Source organism: Podarcis cretensis, assembly GCF_951804945.1.
Source record: "Podarcis cretensis genome assembly, chromosome: 17".
In the NCBI taxonomy this organism is placed as follows: Eukaryota; Metazoa; Chordata; class Lepidosauria; order Squamata; family Lacertidae; genus Podarcis; species Podarcis cretensis.
In genome coordinates, this window is record NC_137187.1 from 40,100,739 (window position 1) to 40,125,986 (window position 25,248).

General features: G+C 47.1%; 1 protein-coding gene across 9 annotated transcripts in view; it reads right to left on the reverse strand.

The window, feature by feature from the left end:
* Positions 1 to 25,248, reverse strand: part of L1CAM (L1 cell adhesion molecule) — a 103,073-nt gene that overhangs the window by 58,705 nt on the left and 19,120 nt on the right. For 8 of the 9 annotated variants that reach the window (XM_079958655.1, XM_079958652.1, XM_079958659.1 and 5 more), the window contains exons 2-4: positions 20,416 to 20,603; positions 1,289 to 1,303; positions 909 to 1,014 (exon numbers count right to left, since the gene is read on the reverse strand). In XM_079958655.1, coding sequence (XP_079814781.1) covers positions 909 to 1,014; positions 1,289 to 1,303; positions 20,416 to 20,603 — 309 coding nt within the window. The remainder of the gene's footprint in view (positions 1 to 908; positions 1,015 to 1,288; positions 1,304 to 20,415; positions 20,604 to 25,248) is intronic. The other variant, XM_079958656.1, reaches the window with a different exon arrangement.

Here is a 25,248-nt window from a genome sequence, read left to right on the forward strand (position 1 = left end):
CAAATTAAAAACACAAAATTGCAAAGCAATCCAAACATCTAGCTTGCAGGCTTCCCAAATTATTCCCTACTTTGCCTCCTGCCTCCTTATAATCAATCAATGCAGGGGGCGGGGGGGGGGGCAGCAGTTCATCCATATCTCTGTATCCTGGGCGACTGGAGGCAGAGATGACTTGGGGCCAGCTCCTCTGCAGGTGGGTGCTCCTTACACTTAGCACGCCCCCCCACTGTGTTTTCTTCCCAGTGTAAGATGCAGCAGGCATCAAGCAAAGGAGGAAAATGTGCCTCAGAGCTAAACTCAGAGTGACTCGGAAGATCTGAAATCAGATCTCCTGACATCTTTGACTTGGTTTAAAACGAGCGCTGGTAGTGATAGGGGCGGGGGGGGGCAAAATGAGAATGAAGACGCAGCGCTGGGACCTAACCCTTTCTTCCCGTGCTGAATCCTCAGCCCTGAACCTATGATTATCACAGCAACACAAGTGCCCGTCTTGTCTCTAAGAGCTGCCTGAGAAGGGGGAGCAATTTCAACCAGGGAAACATCCTGGATGGAAAAGGTTCGCTCTCCCTCCCCCTCCCCCATCAACACAACACAGCAGCAGTCCAATCTGACCCCTGACCCCTCTCCCCACCATGACTGCTTTTCAAAAACAGAAAGAGAAATGATTAGATCCCGTGACAGATCTTCCACATCCTATCTGGTAAGGTCACATTCACACCCTAAATTTAAAGCACATTAAATTCGCATGGCTTCCCCCCAAGAATCCTGGGAACTACAGTGTGTTAAGAGTGCTGGGAACTGTAGCTCTGTGATGAAGTAAACTACAATTCCCTTTAAGTGTATGGTGCAGATATCAGCGCACCAACCTAAAGACAAAGCATTTTGGAGGCTATTTTTGTCATACTTACTTCACTGGGGGATTCCCAGTGGCCTCACATTTCAGGATGGCCTCGTCATTTGGGAAAATAACAATCTTCTTATCTGGCTGCTCCGTGAATTCAGGTGGCTGTAGTACTGGAAAACCAAGGTGGGAGCAAGAATCAGCAACCAGGACCCCTAAGATGGAGAGGGCCACCCTTTGAAGCCCCCCGCCTCCCCCCACCCTGGACAGATTGCAATAAAACGGTTATACCTTGCACAAAGATACAACAGGACAGTGTCGGTCAGATTCAGACCATGGTAGGAGACCCCTCCCCAACAATGCAATCACACGGACTGGCCCTTCACCTTGTCCTGCTCCCGCCCTGCAGCCAGACACACACTCACACAACATTTCATGAAGACTCACAGTTTGTCCGGTCAACTGCGCCAGCCAGGAAGCATCAGAAGGGAGAAATAAGTGTTTGTTAGTGGCCATTTCACAGAATCACTGCACAGCATAGAAATAAAACATGCAAGATGGGGAAAGCGGGGGGAGCACAATCAGAGCATAGGTATGCAAAAGGAGTGTGTTTGAGGCAGGAAGCATACAAGGTGAAATTGGAGTATACAAGACAGGGGAGTGTACAAGATGAAATTCTTCAGGACAGGACAGGCACACATGGGACAATCAGGGACAATCAGGTGCCTGTCTGCAGTTTGAGTGACGGGGTGGACAATGGTCATCGGTCTGCACATTAGGGGGCGCCACTGTGTGCGTTGACTGGATTTGTGTGTGTCCTAGAGAGTGAGGTAGTTTGTGGCTAGAGAGCGTGAGAGGAGCTGCTGTGCAGAGCAGCAGGTACGCAACTATGTGACACAAGTCATGAATGAGTGAGGCGCTCCATGGGGAGCAGGAGAGCTGCAGGCAATTCATGGGGCAAAAGAACTCCTCCTGATGGCCTATTTGTTCGGCATTCATCCTGATCTGCTTGCACAAAGTTTAGGCAGCAGTTAGATTATAGCCAGTCTTTACTGGGCATTTGTTCTGATCTGCAGGGATACGGCCTGCATTCATCCTGATTTGCTTTCAGATGGTGTTCTCATTAGTCATGCATTCATCTCATGCTTTCCAAAGCATTTACCTGTCACTTTCCAACTTGCAAAAAGTCAGGTTCTTTTTTTTATGTGGATTTCTTGCACTTGGGTGCTTCAGGTTTAAAACATGCAAATCTAAATTTGCAGTATGTGCCTGAATTCCTCCCATCAAAATAGTGCGAGTTTGGAGGCACCCAAAATGTACAGGCTGGATCATGGGTAGGCAAACTAAGGCCCAAGGGCCGGATCCGGCCCAATCGCCTAAATCTGGCCCGCGGACAGTCCAGGAAACAGCATGTTTTTACCTGGGTAGAATGTGTGCTTTTATTTAAAATGCATCTGTGGGTTATTTGTGGGGCATAGGAATTCGTTCATTTCCCCCCCCCCTAAATATAGTCCAGCCGCCCACAAGGTCTGAGGGACAGTGGACCGGCCACCTGCTGAAAAGGTTTGCTGACCCCAGGCTGGATTAATAAGGTCCAGTGTGAAGAAAACATCCTCTCTGTCTTGCTGATGGTGAACAAACATCATCAAGTCATACCCACCAACCAGAATGAAAGCAGTACAGTGGTACCTTGGTTTTAGAACAGCTCAGTTTATGAGCAACTTGGAGATAAAATGGTGCAAACCCGGAAGTAGGTGCTCTGGTTTGTAAACTTTGCCTTGGAGGCAGATCATGTTCCACTTCCTGTTGAGTGTGCTCCGTTTGTAAATTGAGTCCCCCGCTGCTAATCAGAGGCTTCCTGTTGAGTCTGTCTGCTGTTGAGTCCCGAGCACCATGCAACACAGAGGTGATATTTGGAGCTTCTGTTTTTGCTATTTTTTGTGTTTTTGATTGTGTGGCTTTTTCACTTTTTGACTGTGACTTGTTCTTCGTTTTATGGGACTGACTTGTGACTGTGGCTTGTGACTTCGTTTTTGTGACTGTGTGGAACCCAGTTCAGCTACTGATTGATTGATTGATTGATTGATTGATTGATTGATTGACTGATTGATTGTGCGACTGAAGAAATAGATAAAAGTCCCCCATCCAAACAATGACAATCATCAGTTCATGTAAGAAACATTAATTTTTATTTTTATAATCTACAATACTGTCTTATATATTTTATAGTACTGTACATTATTGCTTTCATTTTATGGATCAATGGTCTCGTTAGATAGTAAATTTCATGTTAAATTGCTGTTTTAGGGGTTGTTTTTTAAAGTCTGGAACGGATTAATCCATTTTGCATTACTTTCTATGGGAAAGCACACCTTGGTTTTAGAACACTTTGGTTTTGGAACACACTTCTGGAACAGATTACGTTTGGGAACAAAGGTACCACTGTATTTTGTTTTGCATCTTGATCTGGCACAGTCAGAGATCTGTAAAGAGTTGGAATTTCAGGATGCGGGAGCTGGACTAGACTAGGTTATTAAGTGGAGGTTGGATGCTTTAGTTCAGATTTCTGCATTGCAGAGGGTTGGACTAGATGACCCTGGGGTCTCTTCTATTCTTCTTCTGTGAGCAGGCTGCTGGGCTCTCCCAGTTCACTTCTCGAGTTCTTTGTTCTGAGGACACAGTGGTGGTCGGCTTCTGTTCTCCATTTGGGGCACAACACAGTGTGACTCATAGGAGGGGCTATGTGGGGTGGGGGTGGCAGGAGCAGTTGTATAAAGGATCCTGCTTTGGGGCATCTGGGTAGATTGAATGCCATTCTGGAACCATTTTGGAGAGCCAAATAGGAAATGGAGAGTGAACCAGGAGGTATCATGTTTGAAGAAGACTGGGGGATGGTATGTGTGGAGGTGCACATGCAGAAGAGCAAAAGCATGCGTAGGTGTTGCCTGTTGTGGGATTGGATATAGCGCATCCACTCTTGCAGGCATTTAAAATACATTTAAAACACTTTCCCCAAAGAATATTAGGAACTGTAGCTTGTTAAAGATGCTGGAAACTGTAGCTCTGTGAAGGTTAAACTACAATTCCCAGGGGAAGTTACGTACTTAAAATGTATGGTGTGTACGCAGCCTGCATATATCTATATAGCTATTAGATGGCTGATGGGACATAAATGTCCCTTAAAACTTTGCAATTCTAAGATTATATGAAGACGGAAATCTGCCTTTTACCAAATCAGAGCACCTCGTCCCGTATTCTCTCTACACTGACTGGCAACAACTCCCCAGGGTTTCAGGCAGGGACCTTTGTCCGCCTTACCTGGAGACGCTGGGTACTGAAACCAGGACCTTCTGCATACAAACCAGGGGCTCCACCATTGAGCAATGACTCCTCCCTTTCCTTCCCCAGTGGTCAACCAGCACTGACTGGCTGCTCTGTCTCCCTGCATAGTTGGCTTCCCACTTTTGGAGGGGGCGGTAGCTGCCTCTTCTCCCCTGGCTACAGAACCCAGCTGTGTGGCTAGCCTGCTGTAGCACTGACTGCAGACCCTCCAAGTGCCCCTATTTTCCAGGGACAGTCCCTGAATTACAGAAGCTGTCCCTGTTTGCGATTTGATCCTGGAATATCCTGATTTTCCTTAAAGGTAAAGGTACCCCTGCCCGTACGGGCTAGTCTTGACAGACTCTGGGGTTGTGCGCCCATCTCACTTAAGAGGCCAGGGGCCAGCGCTGTCCGGAGACACTTCCGGGTCACGTGGCCAGCATGACATCACTGCTCTGGCGAGCCAGAGCCGCACACGGAAACGCCGTTTACCTTCCCGCCGGTAAGCGGTCCCTATTTATCTACTTGCACCCGGAGGTGCTTTCGAACTGCTAGGTTGGCAGGCGCTGGGACCGAGCAGCGGGAGCGCACCCCGCCGCAGGGATTTGAACCGCCGGCCTTTCGATCGGCAAGTCCTAGGCGCTGAGGCTTTAACCTTTAGCGCCACCTGCTTTTCCTTAGAACATCCCTATTTTCGCTGGAGAAATATTAGAGGGTATGAAGGCAGCACAGTGCAGAGAAGTTTTTTTCCATGTTTAATGTTTTATTATGTTGTATATATGTTGGAAGCCGCCCAGAGTGGCTGGGGGAACCCAGTCAGATGGGTGGGGTATAAATAATAAAATTATTATTATTATAGAATGGAACATCCCTATTTTCATCAGAGAAATGTTGGAGGGCATGTGACTAGGATTGGCAACTGACCAAGAAGAAGAAGAAGAGTTTGGATTTGATATCCCGCCTTTCATTCCCTTTAAGGAGTCTCAAAGCGGCTAACATTCTCCTTTCCCTTCCTGCCCCACAACAAACACTCTGTGAGGTGAGTGGGGCTGAGAGACTTCAGAGAAGTGTGACTGGCCCAAGGTCACCCAGCAGCTGCATGTGGAGGAGCGGAGACACGAACCTGGTTCCCCAGATTACGAGACTACTGCTCTTAACCACTACACCACACTTGCTCTCCAGTGTGGTTGGCTTCACCATATGACCTTCTCATATCTAATGGCAACTATATGCACAGAAAACATCAGGGGAAGCTTTTCATAGAATCACCTGCCAGTGGCTACAGATCAAGCTGTTGTTAAAAAGCACAGCTACCATGGATGGTTGGAAGAGTTGGCAATTTTACTCTGAGTGGGTGTTGTGTAGTTTTAAAAAAGTTTTTTGCAGATAAAATCGCTCAGATTCAGGAAGAAGTAGACTCCACCGTGGGAGCAGGGCCAGGGCGGGAGAGTGCTAGAGTCCTGTCTAGTCAAGTTGTGTGGGATCAATTCCAATCTGTTACCTCCGAGGATGTGGACAGGCTGCTTGGACGAGTGAAGCCAACCACCTGTCTCCTGGATCCTTGCCCATCCTGGCTTATAAAAGCTAGCCAGGAAGAACTGGGCGATAGGCTTCGTGGGGTGGTGAATGCTTCCCTCTGTGAGGCAGCGTTCCCAGACCCGCTGAAAGAGGCGGTTATTAAACCACTTCTTAAAAAAGCATCTTTGATGCGGCCACGATGGCCAATTATCGCCCAGTCTCAAATCTTCCATTCTTGGGCAAGGTGATTGAGCGAGTGGCTGCTGAACAATTCCAGGCACGCCTGGAAGAAGCGGACCATTTGGATCCCTTCCAGTCGGGATTCAGGCCTCATCATGGGACTGAAACTGCCTTGGTCGCACTGGTTGATGATCAGAACCAGTGAAGGCGGTGAAGGTCCTGTGTGAGTGTCTGGAGGCGGTTGGAGGATGGATGGCGGCTAACAGATTGAGGTTGAATCCTGACAAGACAGAAGTACTGTTTTTGGGGGACAGGAGGTGGGCAGGTGTGGAGGATTCCCTGGTCCTGAATGGGGTAACTGTGCCTCTGAAGGACCAGGTGCACAGCCTGGGAGTCATTTTGGACTCACAGCTGTCCATGGAGGCACAGGTCAAATCTGTATCCAGGGCAGCTGTTTACCAGCTCCATCTGGTACGTAGGCTGAGACCCTATCTGCCTGCAGACTGTCTCGCCAAAGTGGTGCATGCTCTGGTTATCTCCTGCTTGGACTACTGCAATGCGCTCTACGTGGGGCTACCTTTGAAGGTGACTCGGAAACTACAACTAATCCAGAATGCGGCAGCTAGACTGGTGACTGGGAGCGGCTGCCGAGACCATATAACACCGGTCTTGAAAGACCTACATTGGCTCCCAGTATGTTTCCGAGCACAATTCAAAGTGTTGGTGCTGACCTTTAAAGCCCTAAACGGCCTCGGTCCAGTATATCTGAAGGAGCGTCTCCACCCCCATCGTTCTGCCCGGACACTGAGGTCCAGCTCCGAGGGCCTTCTGGTGGTTCCCTCACTGCGAGAGGCCAAGTTACAGGGAACCAGGCAGAGGGCCTTCTCGGTAGTGGCACCCGCCCTGTGGAACGCCCTCCCATCAGATGTCAAAGCGATAAACAACTACCTGACATTCAGAAGACATCTGAAGGCAGCCCTGTTCAGGGAAGTTTTTAATATGTGACATTTTAGTGTATTTTTCATCTTTGTTGGAAGCCGCCCAGAGTGGCTGGGGAAACCCAGCCAGATGGGCGGGGTACAAATAAATTATTATTATTATTATTATTATTATTATTATTAAAAAACCACAACTAGTTCTGTAAATATCCATTCAAGGTTTAGACCAGGGCTGTGGGAATCCTCCCAATATGCCATGGATCAGACAAAAAATCCAGCTAGCCTTCTGACTAGCTGGCTGCCCCCTTGCCCCCCACCCCCACCCCCACCCCCACCCCGCTGCCAATTCCCTCAGTACAAGCTGAATTGATTCTTGGAGGAAGCACGTTGCCTCTGGTTGAGTCAGCGACAGGTTGGGAAGGGGCTCCAATCCAATTAGAGGAGGAATGGAGTCTCTTGGGATCCACTTGCCTGCTCATCCAGACATAAGGGGAGGTGGGCGAAGAGAGACACAAACATGGGAGGGGGAGGGGAGAGGGCAGGAAGGAGCCAGGGTGGGAGGGAGAGAGCCTGAGGCCTCATGGTGAGACTGGGCAGCTGCAGGAGAGCTCATAGCCTATGGACGAGCGCTCCAAATTAAATCATGCAAACCGTAACTTCTTTTCAAAATGTTAGGCTCCAAAAGGCAGTACATGTTCCCTCTACAAAGGGAAAAAAGTGGGAAGGAAATGTTCAATATTATTAGAAAAACATGAGGCATTATTCCCTTCTTAGATGCCTGGGTTCCTAAAGGGATTGGGAAATGGATCCCAAGAGGAATTCTACTGTATCTATTACAAACAGCTAAAATTTTCACAGCAAGAGGTTAGCTTCAGAAAGAATCACCATATATAAAGTGTTAAAGTTTGCTAAATTCACTTAGTGCAAAATAGTTTAAGCCTGCAATCCTAAAAGCATTGAAAAGAAAGCAAGTCCCACTGAAATGAGTAAACACTCTTAGGATTGTATTACATGTGCAATGGATTATTGATCAGTGCAGTCTGAATTTGTAAGCAAATGCTGAGAGTGTTGGTTAAGAAAATGAGGAACATCCATTCAGCTCAGATGGCTGATGCTTGGTTATTTAAAATGAATTGTTGTTATTTCTATACTGCCCTAAATCCAAAATTCACAGGGCAGTTTCCAATATAAAAGCACAAAATACATGCCATAATAACAAACAAAAACAATACCCCCATATACAGATTGATCACATATAGCTCTGAACCTGATGACCCTCAGTTCCAAAGAGAGACAGGAGACTTTTCTAGAAACCAAGCCCATGATTTGCAACTCATTTGCAAAACATCATTGCAAAACATACTGGCCTGGTATCATCGGGCTGCGGCCCAGCAGGAGTCTTGGACTGGGTCTCCCGTTGCTGGGGAAAGGATTCCACTTGGGAAGAACTGGAGAGACAGGTGCCCTGCTTTGCTGGTGCCCCGCCATTCTGGCTGCCCCCGCCCCCTCACCACACCCCCAATGATCCATCAATGCTATGGGTCCCACTAGCTCTGCTTGGGGCCCCAATGAAGCCCCCAATTGTAGCCATGATGCCCTGTGGATGGCTCAGGCTGAGGGTGAGGCAGCAGAAACTTGGGGGCAGCCGAGCCGTCCTCTCGACAACACACAGCAAGTGCACAACAAGGCGCTGATTGTTCAAACTGAAGCTTTCTTATGCACTCTGAAAACTTGATTAAATATCATGGAAATAAATAGCATTTTGGCACATTTGCCCCCTTTTTTTTCCAAGCATGCTCTACTTGAACGTTTCTGTTCTGTTCTGAATGAAATATATTAGACGTTTAGGCTTTTAGGCTCTCCTAGCACAGAGCAATGCCATAAAACACCAGGAACTGCCTTAAACTGACACAGGCTGCTGGTTCATTTCGCTCAGACAAAAGGCTTCCAGGATCCAACTAGATGCACTACGAAGGACACTGGCCACGGTGCTAGAGCCCCAGCCCCGCATGCCTGAGGTCCCGGGTTCAACCCCCAGCATCTCCAGGGGGCTGAGAGAAGACTCCCTGATGGAAACTCTGGAGACTCAGGAAAGGGCAGCTGCTCATGACAAGATTTGGCTTGCTGTGCTTCTTCTGGGTCAGAAGTACAGGGTGGGCTAGAAAGTGGGGGAGGAGCTTTAAGCCCTTGAGGTGGTCCTGCTGCGGACTCTGCCCCCTCATGTCAGCAACAACGGCAAAGAGCAGACATTGGGGAAAGGGGGCTGATCCAAATGGGACCTGTGCAAGGGCAAAGGTTAAAACCCTCTTCCTTCCACATAACATACCCCAGTGCAGATCAGCCCCTCCCCACTCAGACATGCCTGATACAGTGGTACCTCGGGTTACATATATTTCAGGTTACAGACTCCGCTAACCCAGAAATAGTGCTTCAGGTTAAGAACTTTGCTTCAGGATGAGAACAGAAATCGTGCTCCGGCGGCACAGCAGCAGCAGGAGGCCCCATTAGCTAAAGTGGTGCTTCAGGTTAAGAACAGTTTCAGGTTAAGAATGGACCTCCGGAATGAATTAAGTACTTAACCTGAGGTACCACTGTATTTGTAAAGGAAAATCAAGCCTGCAAGGGTCAGCTCTGGTGATAAATGCTGCATCTAATGTCCCCCTTAGGCAAAGAAATTTCCCAGCTTTGCTATCCACAATCATTTTAACCTGCAGGTGCCAGGAGTTGAAGGGGGGCATCTGCATTCAAAATCCTATTGAATGTGAGTTCTGTTGGTTCAGAGTCTGCAGGGATGACTCAGGGGCTTCTCCCCCCTATAGGCCAGCCTTCCACAACCTGGTGTCCTCTAGATGTTGCTGGCATGACCAATGGTGAGGGGTGTTGGGAGTTGTAGACCAGGGGCATCCTCACCTGCACTAAAGGGACATCAAGCTGGCTACACCTTGGGCTTTTCATCGCTTGGCCAAGAGCTTTTTATTCCACAGGGCCTCTGAGGAAGACCAGATTAGTTCTGCTGGGGCCACGTGGGGCTTTTAGTTCTGCTTCTCTGTTGTCGTTTTATTGTTTGGATTCTAATTGAATTCTGGATTGTTTTAATTTGTATTCAATAGCAGTGAGCTTCCTTGAGGGCAGAAAATTAATTAAGGAAGAGCAAGGTTGTCAGAGTCTCATCTCCACACAAGTAGCGCCAAACATTCTCGCACATTAGACCTGCAAGAAGCAAGTTGCAGGTAGCCTAGAGTTCATACTAGTCAACCTCCTAGACCAGTGCAAGGTGTTTTTCTTCTGCATATGTGTTGTACCAGTGGACTTAGAATGGACTGTCCACATGCCATTCTGCTTTATTAGTTGCTCTGCAGTGCTTCCACAATGTCTTGAGTCCCATCAGGGAAAAAGGCAGGGTGTAAATTAATAATGATGATGTTACTGCATTATAGAGCAACAAAAGCAGGACAGAAGAGAAAATGGATCATTTCTGATATTAAAAGTTCCAGGATTTCAAAAAGAAGTCACAGGACATGGAAATGGAGTGGTATCTGCACCGAAAAACATTTGCAGGCACAAAGGGCATTGAAAGCAGGATCACATGTAATTACATTGGAGGCAAGCATGACCACAAATCATCATCATGACAGCACGATAAAAAGTACATATATTTTTTCAATGTAAGAAGGAAAGCACTGGGAAGCTTGAAGTAATTTTGAGCAGAAAAGCAGTAGGAATGGAAAGGATTAAGCATATTCTTCCCCCTCAACCCCCACTCCCCAATTTCTGTTGTCCGCAATTGCAGCCTTTTCAGTTGGAAAAAAAAGTTGAGAGAGATATTGTTCTCCTCTGTCCCATTCAGAAGGGGCACTGAGTTCATCAAACTCAGGCCCACATCCACCCTGCGGGGACAGCTCTGCTTTATTCTTGAAACAGAGATGAGGGGACTTGTGTGCTCTCCAGAAAGCATAGCCAGTGGTCATCATCATCATCATCATCATCTGGAGGGCCAAAGACCCCCAACATCTGTCTTACAACTTCTGCCTTAACCACACTCGCTTCTCATACCCTTCAACTGTCCTTTTTTTAAAATAATAATAATAATTTTTATTAACCGACCAATCAAATCAAATCAAATCAAATCACATCATATAAATTCTGAATTACAAAGCCGAATTTTAAATTTTTGTTGAGGGGACCCATATTTCAAGTTCCGAAGGGGGATTCTGATCATCTTCTTGCTGCTGTGTTAATATCCACAAATCAATCCAAATAATGTTCATAATTCTATCCAGTCTTATCTTGCTGTTTCCATATCTCATCTTATTAGTATATTTTTCCTTCTTTTCTTTACGATCTCTTCTGATAATCTTCTTAAGCTGACAAACACCAATTATAATCCTGTGTGAATTTTCCGTTCGACCAGTCCTCATATCAGATGGTTTCCATATATCATCACTTTCATAAATAACATCACTCTTTCCATCATTAACACGTAGATCTGTCACTCCTAAGTCCCTCTGAGGAGAATCACCCACAATATAACAACAGCTCTGTTCCTCCTCCCAGATTTACGGTAAGTCCTCCGACAGAACTAGCCAACATGGCGACGGTATTTTTTACGGCGTCATTCCAAAGCTCTTATAATTTTCACGGTCTTCTTGAAACATGCTTTGGTTAGTGAATTATCTCCACACAGTCTTAAATCCACAGCTTAAGTCATTAAAACAACATTTCTGACTTGTGGGGGGGGATTCTTGTTTAATCACATAGAGGAAAGAAAGGAAAGTTTTTTTCCCCCTCCCCCATCAGTCCCTTTGCCATACCGAGTCTTGGCGTATCTTCTCATGATTTACTCTTGTTCCTCCAACTCGTCTTGTTTTATCAGAGATCTCTTCTTTTAGCAGTCTTTACTCCCCCTCCTTCCTTGAAATATGTGCATTCGCTTCATCCTAATTGTTTCTTTTGAAGTTCTTGCAGCTAGCGGCGCGGATCAGAGACGGCGTCCAGGAGTGCCGAAATCCCACAGGAGGGCATTGTGCCTAGTGCCCCCATCCCCACAAATTTGGGGGTGGTATAGGGCACAGCAGGCAAGGGCAGCCCCCCCCCACAACCTTGGGGGGTTAGGGAGGCTATTTTACTCCCATCACAGCCTCCTAATTACCTCGTGTGGGTCAGAGAGATGTTATTGTCAGCCATCTTCCGATGCGCCCCTAGTGCCCCCCCATACCCCTCAACTGTCCTGGTTAAATTGGGACATCCCATTTTTTGGTTCCTTGCTGTCACGCGAGACCATGGCACCCAAAAACATGTGAGAGCACAGTGTCTAAAAACGTATGAGAGCACTGTAGCCAATAATCCACAAGAGTACTGTCATGGCACCCATGAAGTGCATTTTGAAGCTCCGTACTCTCACGCGGGTCACATGACTTGCTTAGGAGCATGGCCCAGAAGACACACATCCCGGTTTGGGGCTGCGACATGTTAGAGAGTATGCTAACTAAGGAAGAAGATACCACTCTTCCCTTAATAGCAGGTATTGAGCTATTGCAATAAGTATGGAATGATTGTCCCCTCCCAACACCTTGTATATCAAAAAACAGTAAGTACTCAGGTGCAGCCGACAAGAGTGGCTGGGGAAACCCACCCAGATGGGTGGGGTATAAATAATAAAATAATAATAAAACAAAAAAGCTTTTCATACATTACATTTTGTTTTTAAGGTGTGCATCCAAAAATGTAAAGTGTGGGTCAATTGATCAGAAAGCCAGGAGTGGCTGCACTGCATGGCGAAGAGGAAGTGTGGAGCTGGCCCAGAAAAGCACGGCGGGTCATTGCAACAATGAAAATAATGGGCAGCCCACGTAAAACAATTCAGTACATTTTTGCAAGGTCACCTTTGGGATTCAAAAAGAAAAGGTCACAAAAATGGTGAGAGAAAACCAGCACCTGGGGCGGATCTGTGCAATCCTTTAAAGTATGACTTCCAGCAGATTCCCAGGAAATGTAGTTTTCTTGTCACAGAACTACAATACTCAGCATTCTTAACAAACTACAGTTCCCAGGTTTCGGTGGGGTGGGTGGGTGTCACATATTTAAATGTGCTTTGCATAGATGGTGGGGATTTGGCCAGCTCCAATTTTTTCCCACCACACCTGCTATGGTGAATATGTGTCACTGCTATCTCTGGCAAGGCATGTTGAGCCTGGGCCTTCCTCACAACCCCTGAAGATGGCAGGCACAGATGGGTGCGGATCACCAAGACCGTTGCAGCATAACCCCATCCCCAAGGTCGTTTGCCTGAGGCATTGCCAAGATGCCCAGTGGACTTCGAGACCATACTCACAAGCCCCCTCCTCTGGAGCAGGAAAGGATGGCAGAGGCTGCTTAGGAGCCAGACCAGGAAGCTCCAAGCCTCCACTTCCCACCGCAAAGGCAGGCGGGTGGGGAGGTGTCTGTGGCTGCCCCTCAGCAGAGGTGTCCTGAGGACTTGGGCAGAGCTGGAGTCAGACAAGCAAAGGAAGGACAGGGACCAGCGATCACAATGTTTGGCTTAGTTAACATGGACAGCCAACCATTGTGGGGCCCTGATTGAGATTTTTAAATTACATCCCACGGGAGTAACATTATACTAGCGTTGGTTGCATGTGACCTGTTTACTGAGTAGCCACCCTGATTTGCTTGCACAGTGTTTGTGGGGAGGTTATATGCTGTTTATTAAGCACTCGCTTCAATTTGTTTGAGGAGAATATATGATGCCATGTGAAATCCTCACTTTCCATAATGGAAAAAAATGCTATTCTTTTTGGAAGTAGGTTTATTGTGAAGGAGCCCAAACCCACCTTAATTGCATAACCTGAATTTGCCCCAATCTACTAATGAAGAACCGCATCTTTATAATATATTGGAAATCTCCACTGACATGGCATCATTTCAGGGATGCATTTCTTAACCTTCTCCAGCTGCTTCCAGTGGCTGAAAGCAGGGCCCTTTTTGGTGGTGACACCCTGTCTCTGGAATGCTGCCCCCAAGAATGCTCACCTGATAGTTATTCTTATCTTTTTTCAGACCTTCTCATCCTCCCAGCCCTTTTCAGGGATTACCTGGATCTGCTCCTGTGATGCTCCTGTGTTTTTATTACATCTGCTGTTTTAGTGGGACTTATTTTGGGTCCTAGAACTGGACTGTGAAAGTGATGTCAACAGACTTTCCATACACTGGGGTTTACTGCTTAAGGGCTATGCAGTCCTTGCTGAATCACCTAGAGATTACAAGGGTCCAGCAAGTGCTTCTGATGCAGTGAAATAATAAGCAATCAAATCTTTTATCCAAGTCACTGTTCAGTTTCCCCCAGCAATCACAGCTGTTGCATACTAGTAGGCAGGGAAATAATGATCCACAATAATACAAAAATGCCATATACTTACAGGTTGGACTATTCAAAGCAGTTCCCAAACATTATCTTTACAGCCCTGTAAAGTAGGCCACTGTAGCTTTCTCCTCTTTACAGATGGGGCTGAGGCTTAGAGGGAACAGCTTGCCTAGGGCTACCTTGTAAGTTTATGACTGAGATGAAACTCAGAATTTCTTGGCTCATAACTTACATAGAATCGTATACTGTTTCCCAGTTTGCACATAATGGTAAGCCAGAATGAAACAAACTTGGTCTTACTGATATGAGCAAGCAAGCTGGTGCCCACTGCTCACATTTGTGCCCACTCCTCCTTCCTTTGCCAGACCAAGAGGAAATAGACCAGAGCCCTGGAATAGCATTATGTGCAAACCAGAGCTCGTGGTTAGTTTCTCTCGAGGCAAGCGGCAGGAACCAGTTTCTTCTTGGCTTGATCTCATGATTTGTTTGGAGAGAAATTAACCACAAGTGCCAGTTTGCACACAATGCCAAGAAAGTCAGTGCTCTGCTCTGCTTCCTCCTGGCACAGAAAAAGGGAGCAGGAGCGAACTGAATGGCAGACCAGCAGACTTGCTCATTCCCAGCAAGCTGGATGTGGAAAAACTATGGCCCTCCAGTTTTTGCTAAACTATAACTCCCATCAGCCCCAGCTAGCTTAGCCAGGGATGATGGGAGTTGTAGTTCAGCGACATCTAGAGGGCTACAGGTTCCCCACACTTGTGGTAAACCACAGATTGTTGAACTCTGGTTATGTATGAATCAGGCCGTGAACATCATTGAGAGGGCATCATGAGTCCCCACCTATCTACACCAACACAGTCTTTCTTTTCTTTTCTTTCTTTCCTCCCTCTCCATCTCCAGCACTTGCGTGATTTCAACCTACAGTGTTGGTTTGTTTAAAAATTGCTGTCTCACACTACTTGCAGCATCATCACATTTTATTATATGGGAAAAGGGATAGCCGATAAAGAACTAAGAAAAAGCACAACGTTCCTCCTTGCCCTGAAAAGGTCCCTAGAGCAGAGGTTTCTTTCTAAAGCTGCTATCTGGCTGTACAGTAATGTAGCTTTTCAACTGTGAATGAAAGCAAGTCAGTGGATCCCAAGGAACTACACCCTTGGGTGTAGAAGGAATTAGTTACAGGAATCCCAGGAACACTTGCAACTACCTTTGAGGAGGCTCAACAGCTCTGGCAGGAGAGAGGAGGGCAAAGCGGCCAGGGAAACAAATTATAAATCCTGTTAGCTTAACGCCGCTCCCTCTGAAGTTGTCAGAGGAAAATCAGGAAACAATTGATTTGTAAAGCATGCAAGAATCCAATGTGGATTTGCAAAGAACAAATTATGCGGAGCCAAAAATAATTTCCTGCCTTTGACAAAACAGCTCATTTCATAGACAATGAGTAACACAGTGGAGATATCATTTGAACTCAGCAACACGCTTGGCATTAGTTGAGCCTGACTTTCCTGCAAGTAAATATCTGGACTGAAAAAGCAGTCGCCTGACACAACTGGCAGGAAAGGAATGTCCAAAGACAGGGTGTTGATAGGACTGAGATCAGTTTTGTGTGAATTCCTTGGAGGAGGGAAGAGAACAGCTCCAGTCATAGCACATGAAGCAAAAGGCTTTGAAAATGCTGTGAAGGTTGGAATTTAAACCCTGCCTATTCTTAGTAAACTAGAATGTGAAACCCTGAAAGTGAATTCAGCCATGTCTGGAGTGGAGGGTGAGCAAGTAATTCTGACTTCTGCCTCAAAAGAGCTTGTGAAAACGCTCCTGTTCTCTCACCCAAATATGGCCCAATAAGAAATGCCAGCAAGTGGGCAGCTCACCACCCCACCCCCACCACTTCTAACAGTCCACATTGTTATTGCAGATTCTATAGGAACAGCAGCCCACAATGGACACACAATGGATGTCCTGGCATTTGTCCTCAGTGACAAATTCAGCCCCAGCTCTGTAGCCTCCTTCCCAATGGGTGATTGTGCTGGTCACAGATACTGCCAACCAAACCCATGCAGAGCTTGTCTGAGGCCCGGAGCAGGAGTCTTATTCATGAGACTTGCCACCATGGCAGCAACACCTAATCTGAACTGACGCTACGTGCTAGTATGCAGTAACGCTAGTCCAGATTTTACTATCAGAGCCTTGCAGTGCATAAGGACAGACATGGGCATTTCACCTTTTGCCATTTTGCCCATTAAGTCCTCAGTCTGCTGGGAGGCACGGGGCATTCTTGGCATAACAGCATAAGTCTGGCTAAGCCCTCTGTGGCCTGGGGCAAGCATACCCGGCTGCCTTCCCCCCTCTGTGTGGGCCTGTGACTCTCCCCATTCCTAAACCCATCTCTCAGGCTGGGCTGTCTTCTGCAGAGTGTTTCTGCTGCTGGATTGATTCTTCACCTCACTCACACTTGGAGCCATCCTCTCCTTTTCCCACAGAAACCCCATTGGCCACAGAACCAAGCCTACAGGAGAAAGGATGGCAGAGGGAGCATCACACTGGGGAGCAATTCACCACATAGCTCAGGACACACAGAGGAACCCGCCCCCCCTTCCACACACTCAACCCTCGTGACCTTCACTCAAATGGCAATGCTTTTCCCAAGGCTTTTGAAAAGGGTGGCTATGCATCCAGCGCACATCTGAGAGCCCCAGCAACAAAGACATAGAAACCGTTTCCCACGCAGGTTCCTCATCTGTCCCTATCTACCCATAACACAAGACCAGGGCAGCTGAGGCCCAGTCGCCATCAAAGAGGTACACCTTTGTCTGAGATCCACAACTTCATATTGCAGGTGCTGAAGTCACATTCCTCCATACACAAAAATATATTCCACATAGTGAATGAACTACCACGTGAGGGAGAATTTTTCATTTCTTTGTATGAAGGAAGATTCAGTCATGATAAATTTAAACTACAGACCAGGGCTTCTTGGACTAAATGCTTCTCCATGCAAAAATAAATAAACCTCTCACACAGAAACCTAGTAGGTAGGTCAGGGAGAATGCTAACCTTGAACTCATGCTTGTGCCTGTGTGGAATGAGGTCTGCTCATACCATAGGACTTCCCCCCTCTCCTTCCTTCCATGCACCCTCTAAATTTGTTCTAGGTTTTCCCCCAACCCTCCAGAGCAGATTTAGAGGGTGGGGGCAGAGAGGGAGTTGCATGAGTGGACCTTGTTCCATGCATACAACAACTTGGTTGAATTCTGCCTCATCTCCCTGACATGCTAGTTTTCCACGTGCAACTGGGTTTTTTGGTGGGGTGCGGAGATTTCATTGTGAGTCCCCACCTGCATTCTACAGCCCAAACCAAGGTTTTCCTCCCCGGTAAAAATTAGGCTTGAGAGAACAGCATGAGCCACACAATCATCTCTGTAGAAAAGAAAAATGCCATTCATCCCTTTTGACTCACAAAAGCACTTAAGCCAAGGGACAAAGTAAATGGGACAGCAGGAGAGCCATTAGTTTAGATCTAGGTCTCCCCTAATCAAATACAAAATTGAAGGGTCCTGTATTTTTTGTATTTTTTAAAAGCAGCAAAAAGAGAACACTTGTCCATAGTTGTTTCCTTAAAGGCTCTTTTCTTGTCCAATTCATTCCAGTTACCCGAAAGCAGCTGAGTGGGAGAAAGAGAGGCTGACACTACTTTCAAGCCTCATTGCCATGTAGGGACAATTTCTGGTGCTGGTAATGGGGCATCCCAGTGCAAAGGGAGGGAAGGGTTAACCCTAGCCCTTCCCCAGACATGATCCTCTCCCCAAAATGCATGGAAATCAGGCTTGAAATCAGGTTTCCATTGTCCTCAATTGGAAGCTGGTTTTATTATTAATCACTGTGCAGTGGGGAGGGGAGGCTGTGGGCTGAATGAGGAGACCACCATGGGCCACACTCGGCCTGCAGGCCAGTAGCTCCCCACCCGAGGGCTGCAGGGAGATAAGTGAGGGGCACTGAGAAGGTTTGCCCATCCTCTTACCGGCACCCCCCTTTTGCACTAAAAGAAAAGCTCCCCAGCCCTCTTAGCATGTATGTATATGATTGGAACAGACCCTGACCCCAACAAATGGGGCTGCCACCATCGGGTCTAGTTTGGCTCCAAGAATATGAAGAGCTTCCACCATGCACCTGGCCAGGATGGAAGGAGCTGCTTCCATTCTACACTTGGAGGGGGGGGGGTTGGGGGGAGGATGTTTTAAAATATTGTAATTTTTTCTTGATTTGTTTTATGTGTTTGTAAACCACTTTGAGGTTTCTTTTACAATCAAGTGGTGTATAAATTTCATGAAATAAATAAAATAAATTCTGCGGACCTTCTGACTTCCACCTCTTAGGGTGGGGAAGGGGCTGGGACGCTGGATTGGAAACACAGGTCCTTTTTCTTTTGCCCTCTTCCTAATAATCTAACCCAGAGGCTCCCAAACCTATTTGGCCTACCACCCCCTTTTCAGAAAGAAAAAAAATTACCCAGTGCCCCCCTGACGGCTTAGGGCACCACAGCTTGCCTGCCAGTGGCCAAATAGGCAGACAAGTTGCAATCAACTTCCTAAGCCTGGGTGAAGCCAAAAAGGGTTCACCCATGACTGGGAAAACCCCTCACCTCCAGCATGACCTCCAGACCCAAGGAAGGCATTGTTGCCATCCCACAACAGTGACTGAACTGGCAGTAAGCGTCATTACACAACAGATGAAACATGTACGAACGGTTTTTCAAAATTTTCTTGTCCTCTCTTCTTTCTTTATGCTTCCATCACCCCCTATTTTTTATTCAATGCCCCCCAATTGCGCCTGGGGCTACTACCGCCCCCCTGGATCGTTCCATCACCCCCCGGGGGGGAGGGTATCGCCCACTTTGGGCATCACTGATTGAACGCCTGCTTCCTTTGCACAACAGTGCTGAAAGGACAGCTCTTCTATGCCTGCCTCCCAGGCCTCAAGAGCTGTCCTTGGTGCTGAAATTGCCTGTAAGCACACTTCCATGCAATCTGTTTTGCAACAAGCAAGCAAGCCAGTGTCAAAAGAATCATTGGCCTCAGCAGGGAAGGGACAAGGAGGAGGGGCTGATAACTCCTAAACTCATCAAACTGTAGTCAAAGCACAAAGATGTCTGAAGAAACTGTGTCAGTAATGGCAATGTGATCTAGTAGAAGGATTTGTGGATTTGGGTCTAGAAGGCCAGGGGTCAACTTCCATCACAGCCACAGACACCTGGATGGTTGCGCTAAAGTTGCTATCTTAGGCCTACATTTCTGTCCAAATCATGGAATTGTATGTACAGTCCATCTCAACAGGGAGGTTGTGAGGCTGGCAGAAGGAAGCGCTGTGAAGTTGTCTGCACACTGAAAGCACTATAGAAATTAGATGATATATTCAATGACTAACAAAATATATTTAACGACTCACAAATGTATAATTTGTACAGAAATGTGGTCATAAAGGCAAGGTGTAGGTGAGTGCCAGAATCAACAGCTGGGTATAGCTCCACCTTTCTTTTCGCTGGCCCATCCTTCCTTCCCTTTCTGTCTCCATTTCCGCAAGCTCTGCACATCCACACCTTAAGTGATGCACATCTCTGTAGACTTACATTCATTCTCAAACCTTTGCTTCCTGACCTGTTACGATTGGCAAAATTTGCCGCTTTCATTAGTGTGAAGCACGTTGGGTGCTAACCATCCAAATAGGTCTGAGATGAGGGTGAGGATTGGATTAATGACTGCTGGTGTCACAAGGCACTAGTACTTTCCTCAAACAGGCAGGAGTAGCACTATTTCTCTATGCAGTTTCTAGGGGGCAGGGCATTTAGGGAGCTCCCCCCTGGCAGCACGATGCAGGTCCCCCATTTATTTTACCTACCTACCCCTCCCTCCCAGTTTCCAGATGGAATTGCTCCCTGCTGCACCAAAGGTTTAGGGAAAGGAAGGCAGGCAGACTGAGCTGGGAGGCACTGTTACCCAAGGTTATGTGATAATATAAAATCAGAGATAAATGCCTGCAACAGGGCTCTGAGAAACCAACAAGAATTGTAAAAGAAATACAAATGCAAACTGTCTGAAAAGAACCAACCACATGTTCTGACACAACAAAACATGGCCAGAATGCATCACCATCACCACAAGCTCTCACATTCGGGAAACATGCCACAAGCGGCAGTAGTAAACCCCACCCTACCGCTTTCCAAAACCACACGTAGGGGGAAAGATACTGATGCCATCACTACTCACATCCTTTGGGGAACTCGATGGACGCTGCTGGATCACAGAGGAGCAGAACCAACGGCCAGAGCATCAGCAAACCAGCCAGCATTGAAGCCATTTCACCTGGCACCCCTGGCCAGGGCCTCTCTCCAACTCTGGGCAGTGGCGCAGCAAAAGGGGAGCAAGCAGCATGCACCCCCCACTGTGGCTTGTGGCTGTGGGAGGAAAGAGGGAGGGAGAGAGAAAGAGACCGTTAGTGTAAAGAAAAAAGGGAAGAAACCCTGTGTAATAATCATTGTCCCCCTCCCCCACAAAACATCCTTTCCCCCAAGGATGACAGCACAGGCAGCAAAAAGGAGCTGGAGAGGAGAGGGAGTTAATGATGCCTTCTGTGTTTATTTATTTCCATCAGCCTTCACTCCAACTTGTTGGAGGAGCATGCTGTGTGTACAAGTGGGTGAACCACCAGCCCAGTATCCCCAGTCCCAGACCGCCCCCATCAACAAAGCAGGATTACTAAAGAGAGAAGGAAAGAAGGGAGATCCCGAAATCGAAGTCAAGGCAAGATGTAGCAGGTCTTGGCCTAGGGTGCCGTGTATTTTCAAGGCAGAAAGGAAAGGGGAGGGGCCCTTTTGTTCAGGAAGGGAGGGTGGGTCACGAGAAGGCAGAGCGGGTGGGGGGCGGGTGAGTGAGGAAAGGTTTATGGGGGCTGGGGGCTGAAAGAGAAAGAGAGAGGCGATGGTGGATGAGGAAGAATAGTGGGTTGATGGATGGAGATAGCAAAGTAGGGAGGGTGGGAGAGACAGAGGGAGAGGGAGAGGGAGAGAGAGTGCAGAGGATGGAAAGAAAGCAGAGAGATAAGAATATATTATTATAAATGGAAAGATAAACAGATACATGGAAAGGCAGAATTCTAATAGTTCACACTGATGCTGTGCTCTTTATCCACTGATTGTCAATTTCCATACATCTCCTGCCCTTCTCCCCTAACAGATATTTCTGATGAATGGAAGAATTTTTTTTAAGCAAGCAAACTGTGCAATGCAGTACAACCTCATGTTCAGTAGCTCCAGAGGTTCTACTGATGTCAAGATATGGATGTGCTAGAGATATAGATTTTCCTGGTTTTTAGCTGCATCACTTGCATTGTACATTGGGCAAAGTCCAGACAAATACCACCAGGAGAACCAAAGGAATCCCAAGAAACGGAACTCTCCATGGAGCAAGGTGGGTGTGCAGGTGGGTGTAGCTTACAGAATCTGTTTTTTTATAACAAGCCTATTAAAATCTTCCAGATGAAGGAGTTTGCCTAAGAGAAGCCTGTAGAACTTCTGATCTTCCGAGTCAAACACAGAGCTTATCAGCCACACATGGTCCCTCCCTGGTAGGCTCAACAAACCTGGCTTTGCTGCCTGCCTGGAGTTGCATAAACATGAACATTTTCTAAACAGCCCGCCAGGCCATAAGACATGGCTTGCATCTGGTTTGGTCGGACGTAAGTTGTGCAGGCCCAGCCTAACATTATCTAATGGATTCACAGGAGATGGAAACATTTGAGACAGAGACTTCCCAGCTCATGCTCTTAATCAGCATGACGCCAGGAGTGCATTCAGATGTGGAGAATATTCAATCAGTTTTCCTAATTATAATGCCAGTACTTCCGTCTCATTTTGTAATGCTCCTTCACATCACTAACTGACTGGACAGTCCTATGTGTCAGGTCCACATCTGATTGTTCTGATATTACTAGCTAAAATCCTGTAATTCTGACAGGTGATACATGTGAAAGCAGGTTCTGCCAATCAAGGGGTGAAGGGCAGGCTTTGCCTTCTTCACAGCTGCGTCCCCATGACCCAGATGAATGAATGGCAGCCACTTGTGTACAGTATATGGAAGGAAGTAAAAAGGTTTGTTTAGAGACAGCACTGAGATTGCGTCTAAATTTGCTCCCTGCCCAGGTAACAAATATTAGGCTTATGCCTCTCTATTTAGCGCTATCCAGAGCTAGCCTTCCTAGTCACTTTAAAGCATGGATGAGGAGCCTATGGCCCTGCCACCAGCCCCAGTTTAGCATGCCTAGTGGTCATGGGTGATAGGTGCTGGAAGTGTGACAGAAAGCTCAGAACTTCTTGACATTTTGCAGAAGACATGTGCTTGTGGCTATTTTTTTCACCACTTCCTTCAATTTTAAATCCCCCCCCCCATGAAGGCTGGACTTTGCCCATGCACACAGGGCATGGTTCCACTGAAGATAAAATCTATACAACAGAAGCACTCTGTAGGCTGCCAGCACCCTTACAACCAGCCTTCCATACAGGAGGGTGCTTCTAGGCCAGCACCAACAGCTACACCCAAAAACCAGAGGATCAGCCACAGTGAATCTAATGCATACATTCCAGCATGTACCCCACTGACTCACAAATACTTTTTTGGGGTGGTATTTCCACACTGCCATAACACATGAGTAGAATAGCTGTTCATTTCTCTGTTGGCCATAAAGAGCTGCTTCACAATGAGTCAGAGCTTGGGCCCACAAAGCCCAGTCTGGTGTACTTACAGAAGCTCTTCAAGATTTGAAGCAGTGGCTTTTTCCAGCCCAGAACATCTCCAACCCTTTAGCTGGTGATGACAAGGACAGAACCTGGGACCTTAGGCATGCCTAAATATGTGATCTAGCACTAATTTCTGCGAATCTCGATGACAGAATATGAGGATGGAGACAGATTTCCTGGCAAATGGAATTTGGGCCAAAAGCTAGAGCACTGGCTAGGGTAGGATGACATCTGAACCTGCCCTGGAACCAGTTTGCAGAATGGCCTATTTGGGCTTCAGGGACAGCCCTGGGTTGTGCTTGGTTTTATTTTACTTCTAAATGAAATAAATTTAGGAGAAAAACAAAATTGTGTTAGATGCTGCATTGTGTGACCAGAGCCCTCCAACATGGCGGGCAGGACAATGTTATCATCTGTCTTGCACTATGCCATGCCAGAAGCCTCAGATCACATAAGATGTGTGTGTTGAATGCTCAGAGACCTCCAGCACAGCAAGCTAGAAATGAAACATCAACTTCTCCCTGTTCCAGGGGTGACCTCAGAGTGCGCAGATTGTCACAGTATGGTCTGGCGACATCAGCTGGGCATGTTTAGCTTCCCTGTATATGCCTGGAGTGCACTGTGGGACCCATTTCAGATTCTACAATCCAATCCTTTGTTTGAGTGGCAAATAGTTTTTCCATTCCAGGCACTGCTAAAACTACCCAAGGTGAAACCAAGACAAATGACCATTTGCTGACTTCCCTGCAACCTTCTGATGAGTGATGTGACCTGGTACACTTCCTTGGCTTCTCTCTGAATATACATCAAGTGCAAGAGGATAGTAGAATTGCCCTCCTGACCAGCAGAACAATGCAGACAACAAAGCAAAGACACATGCACATGCACATGCCGGTGGCGAATGATTTGTTTGTAAATGGGTGCTGGCATTTCTTAAGAATGTAAGAGATTCCTGCTAGATCAGGTCAAAGACCCATCAGGCCCACCATCCTGCCATTGCAGTGACCACCTAGATGCCTGGTGGCATGTGCTCCAAGTCATTTTCCAGGGACAGTCCCAGAATTTTGAAAGCCATCCTGAGCCAGTGTGGTGTAGTGGTTCAGAGCAGTGGACTCGTAATCTGGAGAACCGGGTTTGCGTCTCCGCTCCTCCACATGCAGCTGCTGGGTGACCTTGGGCTAGTCACACTTCTCTGAAGTCTCTCAGCCCCACTCACCTCACAGAGTGTTTGTTGTGGGGCAGGAAGGGAAAGGAGATTGTTAACCACTTTGAGACTCCTTAGGGTAGTGATAAAGTGGAATATCAAATCCAAACTCTTCTTCTTCTTCTTCTTCTTCTTCTTCTTCTTCTTCTTCTTCTTCTTCTTCTTCTCTTCTTTGTGAGCCTGCATCTACTCTTGCCCCTTTCTAAAATTTATTTAATGATGTGTGTTTTTCTTTTTGTAAATCTACCACATAAAATCTGGATGGTTTTCTCAGGATGGTACAGGCTTTGTGTGCTATGTTCCATTGGTGGAAATGCTCTGTGGGGGGGACAACAAAAAATGTGGGGTTGAGGAGGGTCAGTTGGGCAGGAGAGAGTGAGAAACGTCCCCATTTTCATCTGAGGAATGTTGGTAGGTATGTGATGGGAAGCCTGCATGTGTATGGGCCCCTACATTCCCTGACTGCAACTCCCCATTTCCCTCCCATGTCTCCTGCCTTCCTCTATTCATCTGGCAATTACCAAGCGAGGGGCTTATATTGTTAGCACGGCGGGGGCTCAGTGAACAGCAGCCGGGATGCAGATGGAGCCAAGGGGGCAGCTATGGGGAGCTGAATAATTTAAGGGGGAGGGGGCAACCTGTCAGCTGTGGCTGCGGGGGGGGGGGTGAGCTCACAGGGGACAGGCCATGATTCTGATTATGCTACCCAGGAAGGTCAAGGCAATGCAAATAAAGGAGGGGACGAAAGAGGAGGAATCACAGGGTGTGAAAAAGAGAGATGTTTCTGATCATCCGTCCTTTTAAATCATAGGAGAATAGGCAGAATGCATGTGGTATGCTTGCTTAGCCTAAAGAAGTGGAGATTATTAGGCACGGGGGGGGGGGGGAGAGAGAGAAAGCTACAGAGTCTCAAAGGCTTTTTTCTGAAAATGTCAGACGGGGGGGGGGGGAAATAAGACATGATGGCTAAGGAAGCAAGGATTCCCCTACTGGATCAGGCCAAGGGGCATCATAGACCAACCTTCTGTCTGCAACATCAGCCAGCAAAATGCTTCAGGGGAGACCCCAAGCAGGCTACACCCATTGTTTATGCCCAGTATCTAG